General features: G+C 65.1%; 3 protein-coding genes across 5 annotated transcripts; 2 read left to right on the top strand and 1 right to left on the bottom strand.

Annotated features, from left to right (window-relative positions):
• The first annotated feature begins 2,450 nt into the window (after positions 1-2,450).
• On the top strand, positions 2,451-6,122 carry TRIM63 (tripartite motif containing 63). Of its 2 annotated transcripts, none has more exons than XM_074807157.1 (9): positions 2,451-2,644; positions 2,765-2,931; positions 4,166-4,331; positions 4,623-4,718; positions 4,888-5,121; positions 5,239-5,261; positions 5,443-5,567; positions 5,680-5,757; positions 5,862-6,122. In XM_074807157.1, exons 1-9 carry the CDS (start codon positions 2,486-2,488, stop codon positions 5,873-5,875), a joined length of 1,062 nt encoding a protein of 353 aa, XP_074663258.1. In that variant the 5' UTR covers positions 2,451-2,485; the 3' UTR covers positions 5,876-6,122. The 2 variants fall into 2 exon arrangements, with proteins under 2 accessions (XP_074663258.1, XP_074663257.1); XM_074807156.1 differs by having other exon boundaries at positions 4,163-4,331.
• Positions 6,123-7,072: 950 nt separating this feature from the next.
• On the top strand, positions 7,073-9,439 carry SLC30A2 (solute carrier family 30 member 2). The gene is made up of 8 exons (XM_074850873.1): positions 7,073-7,155; positions 7,329-7,528; positions 7,767-7,913; positions 8,190-8,343; positions 8,440-8,596; positions 8,778-8,883; positions 8,983-9,117; positions 9,214-9,439. Exons 1-8 carry the CDS (start codon positions 7,106-7,108, stop codon positions 9,357-9,359), a joined length of 1,095 nt encoding a protein of 364 aa, XP_074706974.1. The 5' UTR covers positions 7,073-7,105; the 3' UTR covers positions 9,360-9,439.
• A 516-nt stretch (positions 9,440-9,955) lies between these two features.
• EXTL1 (exostosin like glycosyltransferase 1) lies at positions 9,956-17,908 on the bottom strand. Of its 2 annotated transcripts, none has more exons than XM_074850872.1 (12): positions 17,392-17,908; positions 15,909-17,192; positions 12,764-12,857; positions 12,568-12,675; positions 12,037-12,156; positions 11,815-11,947; positions 11,617-11,735; positions 11,144-11,239; positions 10,977-11,063; positions 10,610-10,770; positions 10,360-10,531; positions 9,956-10,168 (listed from the first exon to the last, which is right to left on the bottom strand). In XM_074850872.1, the coding sequence occupies exons 2-12, from the start codon at positions 16,841-16,843 to the stop codon at positions 10,091-10,093; spliced, it is 2,103 nt and encodes a 700-aa protein (XP_074706973.1). In that variant the 5' UTR covers positions 16,844-17,192; positions 17,392-17,908; the 3' UTR covers positions 9,956-10,090. The 2 variants fall into 2 exon arrangements, with proteins under 2 accessions (XP_074706973.1, XP_074706972.1); XM_074850871.1 differs by having other exon boundaries at positions 9,956-10,276; positions 17,392-17,905.
• Positions 17,909-18,972: the final 1,064 nt, after the last annotated feature.

Here is an 18,972-nt window from a genome sequence, read left to right as displayed (position 1 = left end):
GCTTAGCATGAAGAAAAAAAAAATCAGTAGAGTCCCTCACACCTTTGGTTGCGCTCTGTCTTTGTGTGACAGTGGCACAGGTCCTGGTGGAGAGCTGTCCCCCCGCCCTGCTCTCTGCCTCTCCTCCGCAGGCTGCAGGGCTGGAGGTGCCCCCCATGCACAGGGTTGGGGGGGCATGAGGCTCCTGCCACCCCCTCCCCCGCTGTCCCCTCGACCCAAGAGCCGTCACAGTCGTTTTGGGAGAAGCCAGGGGCAGCTGCTGCTCAGAGCCCTGCAGAGATCAAGCAGAGGCCATTCAGATACGCTCCCGCCAGAGCAACGCGCTCTCACACCTCTCCTGGGTTAATTGGGAACAAGCCAGGTGGTGATTAGCACCCCGGGGCCCTGCCTAAGCTGCCCCAAGCCAATTAGTGCCCGGCGAACCCCTTGCATTTTGAAAGCTGATTAGGGCATTACAACCCCTCTTTTCCCGTGAATCCCCTTAATCGAGTCCAGAAGCAATTAGTTAATCAATGCCACCCCCCGGCCGTGGGGATGGGTGCCTATGTGGGTGGCTCCAGCCGGTGGCTGACCCCCGCGCTGCCCTCCCGAGTGCCCAGCCAGCCCTGCTTCCGTGCCAATTCCTTCCTGGAAGAGTCCCAAGTGCCAAAACGGGGACAATTTTGCAAGATGTGCTTGGCCGATCCCAGCACAGTCACTTGGCCGACATGTGAGCCTGCCCGGAAGGAGCACCCAGACCAGCTGTGGGGCTGCCCTGCCCCGGGGGGGTCTGGCTGCACCAAAAACGGGCTCTGTGCACCCATGGGCCTCCGCACCCATGGACTCATGTACCTGTGTACCCCTGCACCCGTGAACCCCTGTACCTATCCACCAGTGTACCCCTGCACCCATGTACCCCTGGACCAATGCACCCATGTACCCTGTGTACCCATTTATGGGTGCACCCATGTACCCCTGCACCCATGAACCCCTGCACCCCTGCATTTGTGCACCCATTTACCCACGCACCCGTGTACCCGCACACCCAGGCACTTGTGCACCCATCTACCCCCATACCCCTGTACTTGTACACCCGTGTACCCCTGCACCCCATGCACCCATGCACTTGTGCACCCATTTACCCACGCACCCGTTTACCCGCGCACCCAGGCACTTGTGCACCCATCTACCCCCATACCCCTGCACTTCTGCACCCCTGCACCCCTGTACCTATGCACCCGCACACCCCATGCACCCCTGCACTTGTGCACCCATCTACCCCCACACCCCTGCACTTCTGCACCCATGCACCCCTGCACCCACATACCCCTGTACTTGCGCACCCATGTACCCCTGCACCCCATGCACCCATGCACTTGTGCACCCATTTACCCACTCACCCCTCCACTTGTGCACCCATGCACCCCTGTACTTGTGCACCCACATACTCATGCCCCCCAGCACCCATCCCCTCCTGCCCGCAGTTGCTGTGGGTGCAGCAGCAGCCACCACCCCGCCCCACCCTGTCCCCCCCAGCGTGGCCCACAGGTGCTATAATTACCCCTTTCTCCTCCTGCAGCTGCCAATATTTACAGGTCTCCCTGTGGACGGGCGCTGGCAGTTGGCACGACACCCTGTTTATCGCTGCCCCAGCCGGGCATCCTGCTCTGGGGCTGTTTTCCCCGGCGGGTGCATGTTCTGAGGGGCTGTGTTAGGTCGTTTCCCCCCCCCCACCCTCAGCCGTTTCTGGGTCAGGTTTTGCAACCGAGCGGAGGGGCTGGTTGGGTCATGGCTGGGCACGCCAGCACGGGGAGCAGCCCTTGCAGCCCTTCCTGCGGCTCGCCCTATATCTGGGGGTGCAAAAGAGCCCCCCAGCCCCTGCCCAGGGAGGGAGGGGGAGACCCTGGTGCATGTGCCAGGCATGGGGGCTGTGTCTCCCTGGTGCTGCCTCTCTCCTCCCAGCACAACCTGGGGAGCCACTGGTGAAACATGTTTGCACCCCAGCAGTGGCCACATTTTGGGGGTGCAAAGAGAAATGCTCCACACAAACCACCCACGCTGCTGCCGGCCTCGACTCTGCCCCATTCCTGGCACCATCGCAATGTCTGAATGTCCACAGGGCTGGTTTTTTGCCCCTCCGCACCCCCACCCTGATGCCGTTGGGGGGCCCAGCCCCAGAATCCGGCCACGCTGTCCCCTGGGGTGTGCGGCTGTTTGGCCCCGGGGCGAAGTGTTGCCCTGTTTACCCTCCAGCTCTGGTTTCAGCGTGCCAGCAGCCGCACATGGACGGGCAGGGCCTCCCGGACAGCCTGTCCTCAGCTTGTTGTTTACTGCCATCGGTGGCATCCTGATGGCTCAGTCCCATGTGACATGTGCTGTATCCACATCGGACACCAGACCCCGCATCGGGATTTGGCTCCACGTGACTGGGAAGCGACTTATAAATAGGGGGATGAGGGGTGCTGGTGGCAGCTGAGAGCGGGTGAGAGGAGTGACTGTTGTGCCGATGGATTTCCAAGCCGGTATCCTGCGGGATGGCAGCCCCATGGACAGCCTGGAGAAGCAGCTCATCTGCCCCATCTGCCTGGAGATGTTCAGCAAGCCGGTGGTGATCCTGCCCTGCCAGCACAACCTCTGCCGCAAGTGTGCCAACGACGTCTTCCAGGTGAGAGGGGGTCCCTGTGCCCATTTCCCACCCCCCCACCCAGGGTTGGAGGTCACTGGGATGCTCGTGGTGCTGTGGGGATGCTCATGGACCTCTCCAATGTGCATCTCTCCCTCCCAGGCTGCCAACCCGTACTGGCAGAGCCGGGGCAGTGTGATTTCGGGGGGCCGGTTCCGGTGCCCGTCGTGTCGCCATGAGGTGCTGCTGGACCGTCACGGTGTCTACGGGCTGCAGAGGAACCTGCTGGTGGAGAACATCATTGACATCTACAAGCAGGAGTTCTCCAGGTGAGCACAGGCAGCTGCGGGTCATGGCTTGTGCCTTACTCCAGAGGGGACATGGGGACATGGGGACATGGGGACGCAGGGAGATGGGGATGCCCACCTGCCGAGCCCCAGCACCATCATTGAGACCACAGGAGATTGCACCTGGGGGAGAAACTGGGGGGTTTTCTGCTGTCTCAATGGTCCCCGATCCAAATCTTCCTCCCCTGACCCAAAACTTCATCCCTGATCCAAATCTTCCTCTCCTGACCCAAATCCCCCACCCTGTCCAGAGCAATTTGGGTCTCTGGGTGGCTCAGGGGGATGGTGGGTCCCTGGGGGGGTGGTGGCAGCAGGGCAGGTCCTGACCCCCCTGTGCTCTCCAGCCAGAGCATTCGGTGGGAGATAAGGGGTGTGGGGGACAAATCCAGGCTCTGCTCATGACAACAGGCACTGCTGGCTGATAAGGGGCAGAGGGACAGTTTTGGGGGGGCCCACTCAGTAAAAGTGTGCAGCTGTGGCAGGGGGGGACAGAGGGGTCACAGGCTCTTGAAGCAGAGCAGTGGCCCCGGCCAAATTCCCTGAACTGCTGTAAATATTGTTTGAGAGCCATGGGGACAGGGACGATGGCACATGGCAGGTGTCTGCAGCTGCCGGGGGGGGCTTGGGGGGCCAGCCCTGCCTTTGCTTCAGTGGGTTGGCTTGTCCCCACGTCCCCCCTTGCTGTAGAGGGGATGATTTGGCTGTAGAGGGGATGATCTGGCTCTAGAGGGGATGATTTGGCTGCGGCCCCTTGGCTGGGACCCCCGGGGGTTTCTGGGCGCTCCCACCCTGGTCACGCGTTGGGTGACAACAATAAATCCTGGCCGATCAAGGCTAAAATTAGGCACTTGTGCAGCCTCCCCAGAGCCCTCCGCCCACTGGTGCTGACTGCTGCTGTGCCCAGTGTCACACTGGTTTAAGCTGGGGTTTACTGGGCTTGGGGCACAGCGGTCAGTGGCTCCCGAAGGAGCAAGTGTGGGGTTATGCCAGGATCTGGCCTCTTTCCTGGGGACCTAATTTTGGGGTGGCTGTGCAGCATCAGTGGGGGCGTCACTGCAGTGGGGATGATGCTCCGAGGAGGATGTCATCGTGGTGGGGATGATGCTGCAATGGGGACACCATCACGGCAGGGATGTCACAGCAGTGGGGACATCACCCCGATGGGGATGTCACCCTGACGGCGACGTCACCGCGGCCGTGCCGCTCTCTCCAGCAGGCCACTGAAGAAGGGGGAGCACCCCATGTGCAAGGAGCATGAGGACGAGCGGATCAACATCTACTGTGTCACCTGTGAGGTCCCCACCTGCTCCATGTGCAAAGTCTTCGGTGCCCACAAGGACTGCGAGGTCGCCCCCCTGCAAACCATCTTCCAGGGACAGAAGGTGCCTTGGCGGGGGGGGGGGCACGGGGGGGGGCTGCGGGGGACATGGCTGGTCCCGGGGCGATGTGCTGAGTTGGGGCGGCCACAAATAGCATTGGGACCCGCTCATGGGGTATTAATAGTCCCCGGGTGACTTCGCCCAGGAGACAGCCTATATTTAGAGCAGTCACAGCTTGTGGGGGGAGCAGAGCTGGGGCCAGGCAATGCCCAGCCCGTCCCCATGTCGGGATGGGAGCTGTCCCTGTCCCTGTCCCCACTGGAGTTCAAGCTGTTTCTGTCTATCCCTGCCCAGACCGAGCTGAACAACTGCATCTCCATGTTGGTGGCGGGGAACGACCGGATCCAGACCATCATCTCCCAGCTGGAGGACTCGTGCCGGAGCACTGAGGTGAGGAAAGAGAGAAAATGAGCCCTCCGAAACGCGGGGGTGAAACCTCAGCCAGGGGCTGTTCGGGATGGCCAAAAGGGAGCTGGAACCCCCGGAGCAGGGAGACCCCCGGGATGCTGCCGGTGCTGAGGGACACACATGTGGCATCCCTTGCCCCTCGTCCCCGCAGGAGAACAGCGAGGCGGCCAGGCGGGAGCTGTGCGCTCGCTTCGACGCCTTGGCAGCGCTGCTGGAGGAGAAGAAGTCGGAGCTGCTGCAGCGCATCACCCGTGAGCAGGGCGACAAGACGGGCTTCGTCCAGGGCCTCATCTGCCAGTACAAGGAGCAGCTGGAGAAGTCAAGCCGGCTGGTGGAGACGGCGATCCAGGCCATGGAGGAGACTGGGGGGGCTGCCTTCCTCATGGTGAGACCCCAAACCTCCCCCCCGTCCCCTCTGGTGCTGGCACGGGGTCCCACCGGCTTGGGGACACCCCGGCGGCTGCTGCGTGGCTTCACTCACCTCTCCTCTCTCTCCCCACAGAACGCCAAGCAGCTCATTAAAACGTAAGTGCCCAAAATGGGGAAAATTTGGTGATCCTCAGTCCTGCAGCCGGACAGGATTTGGCTGCGGGTCTTTATCGGTGGCACCCAGGCAGCGAGTGCGGGGATGCCCCGACCCCCCACCCCAGCACCCCAGCATGGTGAGGGGACGGCGGGGGGACATGGCTGTGCTCTCCCCGCTCAGGATCGTGGAGGCCTCCAAGGGCGGCAGGCTGGAGAAGATCGAGCATGGCTACGAGAGCATGGACGCCTTCTCGGTGAGCCTGGACCATCTCGCCGAGGCGGTCCGCGCCTTGGACTTCGACCCCGGTAATTTAACCCCCAACCCCCCCCCCCCCCCCAATGTCCCTTTACCAACTCCCACCGACCCGGTGGCACCCATCACCTTTCCCGGTGGTGACGTTTGCCCGCCTGTTTGCAGCTGAGGAAGACGAGGAGTATTTTGATGGGGAGGAAGAAGAAGTGGAGGAGGATGTGGTGCCTGAGAGGACGGTGATAGGTAAGGGGTGGCACAGCCGAGCCCACCTCCCCGGGACCCTCAAGCACCCACGGGGGAGCTTTGGGGGTTTGGACCCCCCTTGACCCCCCCATTCTTCCCCCCAGCAACTCCCCAGTAGCCGCAGTGACGTTGCCAGCGCAGGAGAAGCGCCACGGGCACAGGATGTCCGGCGATGGGACTCAGGGGGGGGGGGGGGACACATGCGGGGGCCGACAGCCTCACAAGCTGGCGCCTGCTCCAGCACGGGACACTTTTCTATACGGGTGCAAACAGACAATTCCGCACGTTTTATATCTTCCTTGTTTTGTATATAATTGTCATGGATTTGAATTTTGTGTATTTTGTAAAGAAAACTGTGGTTTGGATGGTTTTTTCACCTCGCCTCTCATTCTCACCTCGCCAGCCCCGCGATGGGCACTGGGGATGCAGGTGGGTTTTTCCAGGCTGGTGCCATCACCGGTGTCCCCGCCAGCACCTGGCATGGCAGAGGGACACCTCCCGGTCCAACAATTAATTTTTGACCTCATTAGCACCTTCGGTAGCGCTGGCACCCTGCGCCTGGCCACCTGCCTGGGGATGTAACAGGCACCCGGCAGGATTTATCTCCTGGGGTGCCCAGGGCCAGTGCTCGCCCGGGCTTGGGGATGCAGTGTGGGGGGTGAGGATGCTCGGGGCCTCTGCCAGTCCCCAAAATGGGGACAGACTTGGCATCGAGCTGTAGGTTTGCTGCCGGCTGAGCTCACACGACTGCAGAAAAATACCACAAATGCAAAACTACACCACAAATGTGAAAGCCTGGCCAAGGGGAAACTGAGGCAGCGCCTGCAGCAGTGCTCTGGGCTGTGCCACAGTTGTAATTAACCCCAGGGCAATTAGCGCTTGCTCCCCGGGGTGGTGGGCAGGAGTCATGGATTGGGGGGGGGGGGGGGGGGCCGTGCAGCCCCAGGCTTACCCGTGGCTGGATCTAAACTGGGGGGACCCGAGGGCTCCTGGGGTGGGGTGGGGGGAGTCACTGGGTGCCTTTAGGGGGGACAGGGGGATGCTCCATCCTCCCCCCACTTTGGGGGCTGCACCCATGCCCTGGTGTGCGGTTCCTGGGGGGTACCCATGGTGGGGTCCCAGAGTAATCCCCCCCTCCCCCCCTCCCTCAGCAGCCCCCCCTGGGTGCCGGGTGAGTGGGCCCCAGGGCAGGCGGCCGCGGGCGCTTTGCAGCCGGCCTGGCCCCCTCCTCCCCCCGCCGGCCTTTGCACACGAGTCCCGTCACTTCGCACGGGCCGAGGCCACCAGCTGCCACCAGCGCCGGCCACACGCCGGGGTCACCCGCTCCGGCCCCCCGCCTCGGAGGAGGATGGCAGCCGGCGAGGAGAAACGGCACCTGCTGAGCGAGGGCGCAGGCGGGTAGGGGTTCCCGGGGGGAGCTGGAGATGTGGTGTCCCCTCTTCCCCGTGGGGCTCCCAGGTGGGGTCCCCTGGAGGCATCTGGCTGGAGAAGGGGCTGGGGGGGGGGGCGTTCAGGGGCAGAATTCCTCCAGGCTCCCCACTTCAGCCCCCGACCACCCCTTTCCCCAGCAGGTCCTACCTGGGAGCGGCGCAAAAGAACGGGCACAACTCGGTGCAGGGACAGGCGCCCGCTCTGGAGCTGGGGGCACGGCGCGGCCAGCACTGCCACGCACGGGGGGCCACTGGCCACCCCGGCCAGCAGCAGCGGGCACGCAGGAAGCTCTACCTGGCTGCTGGCATCTGCCTTGTCTTCATGGTGGGGGAAGCCGTGGGTGAGTGGTGGGGGCAGGTTCCGCATGGGGTGGACCCCACGGTCCCCACAGCCCCTCGTACCCTGACTCCCCGTTGTGGGTGCAGGCAGGGTGCAGGCAGGGCTCCCTGTGGCTTTTCAGTGGGTTGAAGCGCCCAGTGGGGTCCCCACTGTGGTTCGGGGTGACCTGGTCTGGGTGGGACCCCCACTCTGGTGGGACCTCCCCCTCCAATGCAACCCCCGATGTCCCCTCTCCGCAGGGGGGTACCTGGCCCACAGCCTGGCCATCCTGACAGACGCAGCCCACCTCCTGACAGACTTCGCCAGCATCATGATCAGCCTCTTTGCTCTCTGGGTGTCCTCACGCCCCCCCACCAAAACCATGAACTTTGGCTGGCACCGGGCAGGTAATGGGGTGACACCAACCCTGGGGGCTGTCACCTGGCTTCTGGGGGCCCCAGGGAGCACTTGGAGCATCTCAGGGTGCCTCGGGGAGCCCTGGGGGGTTGTGGGGAGCCAGGGGAGAGGCACCAACATCCCCATGCAGGGAGGAACCCTGAGGTGGGGTGCTGGGTGCCCACCCCGAACCCCGGTGCTACTGGGGGGGGGGAGCAGGGGGGGGGCTCAGGGTTGGTGTGATGGCGAAGCAGCAATGTGGGGTGTGTGGGGGGGTGTCTCCGCAGAGATCCTGGGGGCCCTGCTCTCCGTGCTCTCCATCTGGGTGGTGACGGGTGTCCTGGTCTATCTGGCGGCCCAGCGTTTGCTCTCGGACAACTACGACATCGAAGGCGACGTCATGCTCATCACCTCTGCCTGCGCCGTGGCCGTCAACATCGTGTACGTACGGCCGGGTCTCACCCTCCCCGAGTGTGTGTCCCCCACCCCATCCCGTGCCCAGTGGCCCCAGGGATGTCACTGCTGCCCTGCCCGCAGGATGGGGGTGGCTCTGCACCAGACGGGCCACGGGCACAGCCATGGGGCAGCCAGCGAGCAGCCCAACGCCAGCGTCCGCGCTGCCTTCGTCCACGTCGTGGGGGACCTGCTGCAGAGCGTCGGCGTCCTCATCGCGTCCTACATCATCTTTTTTAAGGTCTGGGTGGTCACGGGGGCAAAGGGGATGTTGGGGACATGGGGACAGCGGCTTCTGCCAGCCCTGGCCAGGCACAGGGGCAAGACAGAGGGGACCGTGTCCCCTTCCCGCTGGTGCCGATGGGGATTTGGGGTGGGGTGACAGCACTGGAGGGGCCTCACCCTCTCCCACCCCCCTCCAGCCCGAGTACAAGTACGTGGATCCCATCTGCACCTTCCTCTTCTCCGCACTGGTTCTGGGGACGACGCTGACCATCCTCCGCGATGTCCTCCTCGTCCTCATGGAGGGTAGGGACTCACTGCAGGGGGGCGATCTGGGTTGCGGGGGCCACCCATGGGTGTCGCATCCCCCGTCTCCCCCCAGCACCCGTGGCTCTCCCTCCCCAGGTACCCCCAAAGGGATGGACTTCAACGCCGTGCGGGAGACGCTGCTGGCGGTGGCGGGGGTGGAGGCCGTGCACAGCCTCCACATCTGGGCACTGACGGCCGCGCAGCCGCTGCTCTCGGTGCACATCGCCATCAGTGAGTCACCGCTCCCCGGCGAAGCGACGGAGGGGGTGACGGGGAGGGATTCGGGGTTCACCGACACCCCAACATCCCCTCCCTTGCTCCTTGCAGATGCAGGCGCCAGCGCGCAGGAGGTGCTGGAGGAGGCCAGCTCCCGGCTGCAGGGCGCCTTCCGCTTCCACACCACCACCATCCAGGTGGAGAGCTACTCCGAGGAGATGCGGGACTGCCGGGAGTGCCAGCCCCCCCGCGACTGAGCCCCCCCCACCACCCCGGCAGCCCCTTCGTGTTCTGAGAGGGACTTTTCATCCGTGGAAAATAAAGTGGAACAAAGGGCTGGGTGTGCGCAGTGGGGGATGTCAGGTCTGGCGGCGCCGGGCGTTATCTCAGGTGTCTGCTAGGAGCGAAGCCATCAAGGACGGACCCACGGCTGCGGCGGCCGGAGGAGAGCAGCTGTTGGAGGCCAGCAGCCTTAATTTTCCCTATTTCTAGTCAGCTGGTGGGAAAATGAAGCTGAAACGACTCATTTTCCTTCTTCAGGGAGCGCTGGGAGGCAATGGGGTGCTGGGCTGGCCTGGGGCTGTGGGGGGACCCATCGCAGCCGGGGGGAGGGAGGACACGCCTCGCTCTCGCCTCTTATCGCTCCTCTGTTTGCCCTTGGGAAGCCAAAGGACTCGCCCTCCCCGCGGGGCTGGGGGCTGGGGGGGGCTGCGTATGCAGCCGGGTGCCACACAGGTTATTTCCAGGGTGCCCGGGTGCTGATGGTGCACCAAACCACCGGTGCTCCCAGTGCTCCCCGCCGGGCACAGCCCACTCCCCCACATCCTACAGCCACCAGCCAGACTCTGCCTCTCCACCCACTTTATTGTACTGGTAAAACCCAATAACGAGTAAAACCCGGTCAGCAGCGACCGCCTGCTCCGGGAGGGCTCCGTGCACCACGAACGGGGCACTTGGGGCCGGCCCTGACCCCGATCCCCAGCAGCCCTCAGGGTTTCTCCAAACGTGGGTATTTCTTGCGCAGGACGGAGACCTGGTCCTTGAAGAGGACGGGGTCGAGGCGCAGCTGGGAGGACACGAGGGGCATGTAGCCGAACCAGTCTGCCAACTGGTTGAGGCAATCCTGCCGCTGGGAGAAACGCCGGCCGCCGGCCGCCCCCGCCATGCCCTTCACCTTGGCAGGAGGGGAGCATGGGGGTGAGGGGCTCCGCTCCCCAGCCGGGGGGGGGTCCCCACATCCCCATCCTTGCACCCTACCTGCTGGGACACCATCTCCTTGTGCTGCTTCCGCTGGGTGACCTTGATGGGCGGCATCTTGGTGACGGCGGCCACGAGGACGTTCATCAGGATGTCCTCGCAGGCGGCCAGGCCGTCCACCAGCTCCCGCAGCCCCGCCGGCAGGTATTCCGTGAAAAGGTTGTGATAATACCTGGGGGACGGAGCGAGGGGGGGGGGGCAGGATGTGGCCGAGCCCCCCACCCCACCGGCCCCCTCCCCGGCCGGGTACCTGTGGTAGAAGGCGGCGGCAGTGAGGACGATGGAGAGCTCGTTGGTCCACTTGGACGTGTAGCCCCAGCGCCTCTGCTCGGGGTCCCAGAAGTGGCTCCGCGTGGGGAAGCCCACGATGCGCTCGGGGAAGCTGCGCCACACCACGAAGGCAAAGTCCACCTGGCACGGAGTGGGGGACAGTGTCGCGGGAGGGGGTTCACCGCCCCCCTGCCTTCCCCTGGCAGCGTGCCCTGGGCGTGGGGACATGGGGACAGCGGGCACCGCTCCCTGCCAGCCCCGCGGTGCCCACTGAGCATCCTCCCTGGCTCGGCATGGGGCTTGCCCCAGCTCCACGGGGCTGGGGACCGCGGTGCCCACGGCCTCACCTCGCTGGTCGAGAGGCTGGTGTGTTCGTCCAGGCTCAGCACGGCGTCTGTCTGGATGGCCGCGTAGGGGAAGAAGCGGTCGCTGAGCTACGGAGGGGAATAATCAGGTTAGGATGGGCCATGGGGTGGGTGTCCCAGCTCCCTGCCCATGTCCCGGCTCCTCTCACCTTCTCCCTGCCCTGGATGATGGTCACAGGCACGGTGCTCTGGGGCCATTTCCCACTCGGTGGTGGCGGTTTCTCGCAGCTCCACAGCACCACGATCTGCAGGGGAGAGGACCAGTGTCTGAGGAGTTTGGCCAGGGTGGCCCGTCGGGGTGTGTTGATGTATCGGTGTTTGTGGGGCAGCCAGGGCTGAGCCCCCCCCTCCCCTCCCAGCACTGCAGCAGGACCTGCTCCAGCCCAGCTCACCCCAAAACCATCTCATGGTGGTTTGGACCAGAATAAACCCTCAGGTGGTCCCACCTCCACCCCGGTCGGCTGGGGGGACAGCTCTACCTACCCAAAGGTGACACCATCAGCCACCCGCTCCCCACCCCCACCCCCACCCTGGCCCTTCCCTGCCCACAGGACCCTGCCCCATCCCTCCTGCTGCATCCCTGGGAGCTGCACCGAGAGGCACAGGGCTCAGCTCCCCCCACCTGAGCGCAGTACTGGGATCTGGAGACGGCCTGGATGAGCCTGAGGAGGGGCTGGGAGGGGGACGCCCCCGGCGAGACGGCCCGGATGAAAGCCGTGAACTTCTCGGAGGGGCTGGAGCCTGAAAAAGGCCGGGGAGAGGATAGGTGTTGTGGCATGCACTGAGTTTGCCGTGCTCAGCTGGGCAGGCAGGGTCCTACCGTGCTGCAGGTAGTAGAAGGGAAAGTCCCCGGGGTGGGTGGAGAAGTCGGGCAGAGCCAGGAGCCCCCCCGGCAGCGTGTTCCAGAGGAAGCGGGAGCGGGAGCGGTGCGGGAGCAGCCGGTCCTTGATGATCTGCCAGAGGTCGGAGAGATGCTCTCAGCACCCCGGTTGTGACCCCGGGGGCTTGGGAGGAGGGGGTGCGGTGTTCGGGGGGGGCTCACCTCCAGCGTGGTGTGCACGATCTTGTCGACGGAGGAGAAATAGGCGTCCCACAGGAACTGGGTCTGCTGCTGGAAAGCCAGCACGCGCTCCGGGTGGATGCAGCGGACGGCAGAGGGGATCTGTGGGAGGAACCAGGGAGCTGGTTCCTCACCTCAGCACCCCCCAGCCCCCCGGCAGGGTTGTCTCTCCTCCATCACCTCCACACCATTGCCAGGGACACCCCGTGGTCAAGGATGCTGTGCCACCACCCCGCTGTGGCTCTGCCACCTTCTCTCCCTGGAGCAGGATCTGGCCCAGGTGTCCCAAGAGCTTTGGGTCTGGGGAGATGCTCAGCACCACCCCAGGGCTGCGGCTGGGATGGGACCCCCACTGTGGGCTGGATGGGACCCCCCTGCATCCACCCACAGGAGGGCTGCTGGGCTCGGCTGCGGACGTTTCACCCCCAAACTTGACTGGGGGCTCCACCACCACTGGCATCAACATGGGGGGGTCCCTCGTGCCTGGCGTGGGGCAGGACCCGGCCGCGGTACCTGCAGCAGCAGCCGCTCGTTGCCCACGACGGCAGCTTTGCCCCAGTCGATGGCTTCGGCGAAGGGCAGCTCCCAGCCGTCGCTCAGCAGCACGGGGATGCAGGCGGCCTACAGCGGGACCCCACACAGGCTGGGACAGAGCCCCCCCCAGATCCGGGGGAGGGGGATCCCCCGACCCCCCCAACCCACCCTGTACCTGCAGTGCCTCCAGGAAGCGGAAGGAGCCCAAGCGCCTGCCCCGGGGCACGATGCAGAAGGTGGAGTTGTGCAGCAGCTCCTGGTAGTCGAACCTGGGGTGGGAGATAGGGTGGGGGTCAGGCACTGCCCCCACCCACCCGTGAGCATCCTGGGGGGGCTCACTGGCACCCAGAAAGGCTGAACATCCCCCCTGGGGCGCACGGAGCCAGGCCACGGCAGCGTTAGGATTGATCCAGGCTGATTTTGGCTCCGAACAGCCCCAGGTCCGCGAGGCCAGCGGAGCAGAGATGTCCTGGGTGATGGAGGGATGTGCGTGGGCATCGCTTAAAGAGGGGGGGGTCAGGATAGGACCCCGGTGCCCTTTGAAGGCGTGACCCAGCTCCCTCCACCTGCCTGTAATTAAACCCTGCGCAAAGCCAGCGCCCAAACCCCCAAGCCCGAAACTGCAGCGACTCCTCTGCCGTGCCCAGGCTTGCCGGGCAGGACCAGCCCTGCCTGCCCTGGCAGCGTTTCGGCAGGGGCAGAGGGCCGGCTGCCTGCAGGGGTGCAGGCAGTGCCCCCCCCCCCGGGCTGGGCTTGCACCGTGGGGCTATGAAAGCCCCTTCTGTGAGGCTGGTGGGGAGAGGCGCGTCCACTGCCGAGTCCCTGCGACCGCGCCGGAAAATCCAATATTGACTTTAGGTCGGGACAGACCCCGTCTGTTCCTGCCCGCGGGAAGGGAGGGACGGGGCAGCCAGGTCCTGGATGGGCCCGGGGGGATGCGCGTGGTCCAGCGGGGTGGGGGTGGGGGGGCACAAGGCCAAAGGGCTGCTTGAAATGTGCTGGTCCCCAGGGGGGAAGGGTCTCCCCGTGGTGGGGATGTGGGGCTGGCCCCAACCTGGGGGTTGAGGACGTGTCCCCTCCATGGGTGCTGGAGCACCCGGGAGCATCCCGGCACCCTGAGATGTGAGAAATCGGCTCCAATGCCAAGGCACGAAGTTTTACGATCAAAACCTGCCTCCGGATGAACCACCCCAACGTCTCCAACAGATGCTGAAATCCCCATTAGTGCACCCTGTCTCGTTAACACCCCAGCTCCCGGCCGAGCGACCTGCCGGAGGGGCTCAAACAGCCTCCAGACCCCCCCGTAAAACTACAGCAGCGACGGCCACATCCCTGGAGCTGGACGCTGCCAGCGCTCACCCTCGGGGCAGCCCTGCTGCCACCCGCTCCTTGGGGACCCCAAACCCGTCCGTGACCCCCAGCACCTCCGAAGGGCCGTCCCCACTGCCGGAGCCGGGCGGGCAGCAGGATGCGTCCCAGGGGGGGCAGAGCGGCTGCGGGCAGCCTCCCCTCGCAGCGGTCGTCGTGGGGAGGCTGGCGCCGGCCGGGCTGTGGGGCCAAAACCTCCCGATGGAAATACTTCGCTCCTGACGCGCTGCGGTTTCCGGGTAATCACGCCGTCAGGGCTTCCTTGTTTTGTTAGGAACCGGGACGGGCGCCTGCCGGACTCCCTCCACCCGGCCCCTCCGTGGCTCCGGCCAGGCCCGGTGCTGTCGGGGGACCCGTCGGCTCCAGAGAGCCTTTCCCAACCCACCTGGATTGCTTTAAACGTGGGGCAGCCCGCAGCAGGGCCGGCCAGTGGCGCTGCTACAAGCCACCCTTTATCCGGGCACAGAACGGGTTTGTTTTAGGCAGCCCCCCGGTGCGAGGAGGGTGATGGAGCCCCCGGCAAGGCCTTCCTCCACTCCCCGTGCTGCTCTCCGCCGCACCGGCACCCAGCACCCCGAGCAAACTGGCACTGGGAGAAGGGGGAAGCTGGGGTCTCACTTTGCCAACCGTGGCCTGTCCCCATTGTCACTGTCCCAGCTCTGGGACATCTTCTCCCGGAGCACGAGGCCATAAATCCCTGATGTGGGGTCGGGCAGAGCATGATGGAGACGCCGATGGTTTTTTGCCTGGGTGTCCCATGGGGACAAGCAGGATGGCAGAGGCTCAGTGTCACGCACCAGCAGGCTGCCCTGCGCCACGTGTTTTCCATCTATCTGCTGCCTAAAGCTGCCCCAGGTGAGGTGTAAATCTCCCTGTACTTGCAAACAGCATTAGGGGATTACCTGGGCTGGGTGGGAGGGGGATTTCTCATCCCACCAGCCCTCGGCACAGTGTGGGGCTGACCTTGTCCCGCCCTGTCCCGCCATCCTGCAATGCCCCATCCCCAAAAAGGCTTCGCTGCAGGGACTGACCCTGCGGGGCTGGTGGCACCCACCGGGATGGGGCCATGCAGAGCCTGAGCCACCCCCAAGCCCCGGTTAATCCCGGTGCCTGCAGCACCCCGGCTCCACTTTTACCTCCTGGCACCTCCTAAGACGCTTTGAGGATGATGCTCAACATGGCCTCTCCCCATCTGCTCTCCAGCCAGGTGGGTGCGGGATGTCCCCAAGCAGCGGGACGGGGACCTGCCCACCGCTGGCGGGACGGGGTCTGCACTCACCAGCCCCGCACTGGGTGGTGGGTGACGGGTCCCAGGCAGCAGGACGGGGAGGCGAGGAGCCAACGTGCATCCCCGCACCATGGAGAAAAACCCAAACTCACAGACCTTTGTCCCCCCCAAATTTTTTTACCAAATCCATCACACACTGCTGCCACTGTCCCCATTTGCGAGAGGGGATGCAGGGGGACCCCCCACCCCACCACATCTGGGTGAGCTCGGGGCTGCCCACAGTGGGATGCCCAAGGAGCGGCCAGCTTTGCGGGATTTTTGGCAGAGCCAGTGAGGGGGGGATGTTTTGGGCTCATCTCCAAGAGAAACGTTTATGTTAGGGGAGGGTGGGAGGGGGGAGAAGAAAAGCATCATTCATCAGCGTTAGGAAAAAGGGAAATCGTATTAGAGGCAGCCGCAGTGATTGCAGATAAGAGCCGCTCTCTCCAGATTACTTGAACTTTAATACAGAGCAGGAAAGCCCTGAACAATCAGTGCCTCGCTCCCCTCTATGGAAATGAAACCCTCAGCTATTTCAGGAGAGCCCAAAACTTTCCTGTCTCCCCACCTCTGGAGGTCCAGCCACCACAGACGGGCACGGCTGCACCCCGCAGAGGGGCAGGAACATTTGCGGGGTGTGTGTGTCCCCACCAGACCCCCTTTCCCACCCCATCTTCCCACTCACTTTTCGTAGTCGACGTTATCCTTGTCGCAGCGCGTGTCCTTGTGCTTCTCCCAGTCCTTGCCGTGCTTGCAGGTGGTGAGCGAGATGATGTCCTTCCCGTTGTGGATGTGGTGCAGCGCGTTCCTGGTGCCGGAGCCGATGCCGGTCAGGTACCGCTTCCCCTTGAACACCAACAAATATTTCTTTTTCGGGGGGATCGAGTCCTGATACAACCACCCCTTCTCCCCGCCACGCTGGGGGTGGTCCTTGGAGAAGAGAGGGATGGAGATGTCAAAGCCGGGCCTGAAGCTCTCCGTGTAGAAGCTGGCTTTGGCCAGGATGGCCTGGCCGATGTCGAAGCCCAGGTCCTCGGTGTAATTGGGCCAGGTGCCCGAGTAGAGGTTGAAGATGAGGTGGTTACGGCCGCCATTCCAGAGCGGGAAGCTGCGGATTTTCTCATCGACATTACGGACGTATTGACCCGAGAGATGGTCACGGTCCAGCGTGTCGATGCTGAGGATGAAGAGACAGGCTTCCTCAGGGTTCGGGGTGTAGTAGCGAGAGCGCTCGATGGAGGCGAGGATTTTGCTGTAACTCTCCGAGAGGGGCTGGTCCCTCTCCCGGGGGTAGCTGAAGACTTTGAAGCCGTGCTTTTCGCACCTGGAAAAGTCGAAGCAGGTTTCCATCCGGCATCTGCTGTTCTTGTAGACGCTCAGCCGTGCCGCCTGCCGCTCCCGGGGCGATGGCAGCGAGGGGTCCCCATCGCTCAGGAGCTCCTCGGGGTCTGCAAAGCTTTTGAGGAGGGACCGATCTGTCCAGTGGGGCCAGTTCCTCCGGGCTTCAACTTTCCTCCGGGAAAAGAAAGCGAAACGGCGCAGCTGGTCTCCTCCAAAGAAGAAAAGCAGGAGCCAAGAGGCGAGGAAAGTCAGGAAAATGTATTTCTTCCTGGTCTGCATAGGTTCACGCGCAGCCCCGGCTCCTCATCGGGCTCAGGCGGGCGCCAGAGTCCGGTCAAAAGGCCAATGTCCCGCACCTCAAGCGGGCGGTGGGATGGCTCCCGGCCCCCAGGTGTTGTCCCGTGGCCCTTGTAGCCCGTGGGAGCGTGGGTGAACCCCACAGTCCCCTTGCTGCCCCCTCCGAGCAGGGCTGCGCTGGCTTTTCGGGGCCGGCCGCCTCTCCGGCCGTGGAGCAGAGCTCGGTGCAGCGGCGTCCCGCTCCCTTCTCTGTGGCGCAGCCCTTTACTTCTCCGGGCCCCTGTGCCGCGACAATGACATTTCCATCACCACTTGGCCCACCGTCAAATCTCTGGAGAAGGGGAGAGGTCGCGCCGTGGCCGTCCTGCCGCTGCCAACCGTGTCACCGCAATTGGTCCCCGCGGAGGGACCCCCCTCCCCAAACCCCTCCTGGGAATAAAACCTCCCGCTCCCTCCAGAGCCCCCATCTCTCACCAACCTGCTCCTTCCCCACCTTCCAAACCCGGTTTCCCCCCGCCCCACCCCGTTACCTCTGAGGACACGCCGTCCCTGGGGGGGGTTGGGCCGCCGTACCCCGAAGTCTCGATCCACGGCTCCCCGCGGCTCCGGGCTGCATCCCCGGCTGGGGACGGCGGCGGAGGGGCCACCGTGCCGCCCCCCCGGGTTCTCCCCGCCCGTGGCGCAGCGGTCCCGGGACGCGACCGCACGGAGGAGCCGGGAGGCAGCCCCGCTCCCGGGGGTCTCCCCCTCCGCTCGCCTGCCCCGGGGGGGGCGCCTGGCTGGGGGGCGGAGGGGGGGGGTGGCTGAGGGTGTGTATCTGTGTCTGTGTGTCCCCTTGTCACCTTGTCCGTCTGTCCCTGCCTTGGGCTGCCTGTCCCCGTGTCCCCCCCGGCTGCCTGCACCCCTCGTGGCTGCCTGTCCTGTGTGTCAGGCCGCCTGTCCCCCCCTCCTCGGGGCTGTCTGTCCCCTGTCCGTCTGTCTGTCCCAGTGTGTGTCCCCCCCTCGGGGCTGCCTGTCCCTTATCCGTCTGTCCGTCTCCCCCCCCGCCCCGGGGCTGACTGTCCCCCCGTCCCCTCGCCCGCCCGCCTCTCCCCCGGTCAGTGCCCGGCCCCGCTGCCCGGCCGGTCCCCGTGATCCATCCCCCCCCCGCCACCCATCGCCCCCCGTGGTCCTTCCCCCCCTCCCCGTGTCACACCGCGTCCTATTCCCACCGTCACAACATTCGCCCTTGGCCCCGCCCACACGGCCTCCCATTGGCCGCCCGCTCCCCCGTGGGCGTGGCCGGCACCCCCCCAGCGGAGCCCCGCCCACTCCCCCCTCCCTCCGCGGCGTCTTCCCATTGGCCGCGCCCGCAGAGTGCCCACGTGGGACGGGGGATCCCCGCGCGCCGCGAGAAGGGAGGGGGTGCCCCGGGGGGGGGACCCGGGGCTCCGCAGGGTCCCAGCGCCGTCCGCCCGCTGTGGGACCCCCCCCGAGGGCCGTGTCACGTCCGTGTCCCCACTCGTGTCCCTGCTGGCGGCGGCGGCCGGTGCCGAGGAGCCCCGAGGGGGGCGGCCCGTCCCGCTGGGCTCAGCCCTCGGGTGCGGCTGCCTTCAGCCCCCCCTCTACACCCCCCTGCTCTGTGCTCCGGAGCCCCCCCGAAGGGGCGGTTATAGGGCAGCAATGGAGTCACAGTGGGGCACCGGTGGGGACAGAAACACAGCTGGGGCCACCTCCACCAGTGACACCCACGGGCTCCAGTGACACCCCCAGGCTCCGGTGAAACCCCCGGGCTCCAGCGACCCCAAGCTCCGATGTCACCCCCAGGCTCCAGTGACACCCCCGGGCTCCAGCGCCCCCCGGGGTCCCAGCACGGGGCAGGAGGGACAGGCCCTTCCACAGCCCGACAGCTCTGGCCTAAGTCAAACCCAGCTCCAAACCCGTCCACGCGCGGGAGCTGGGGCCACGGTGTCAAGCCGGTGGTGGACTGCGGGGTTCACCCTCCCCCGGGGCAGAGATGGGGGTCCCAGCCTGGCCTGACCCCCCCAAATCCACCATCCACAGCGCTCAGCTGTGAGAACTCTCGATGGCGTGGCTGGAACAGGAGCCGAGCGGGAGCGTGGGCTGAGTTA

Source organism: Strix aluco, chromosome 26 (assembly GCF_031877795.1).
Source record: "Strix aluco isolate bStrAlu1 chromosome 26, bStrAlu1.hap1, whole genome shotgun sequence".
In the NCBI taxonomy this organism is placed as follows: Eukaryota; Metazoa; Chordata; class Aves; order Strigiformes; family Strigidae; genus Strix; species Strix aluco.
This window is presented reverse-complemented; position numbering and strand designations above follow the sequence as displayed.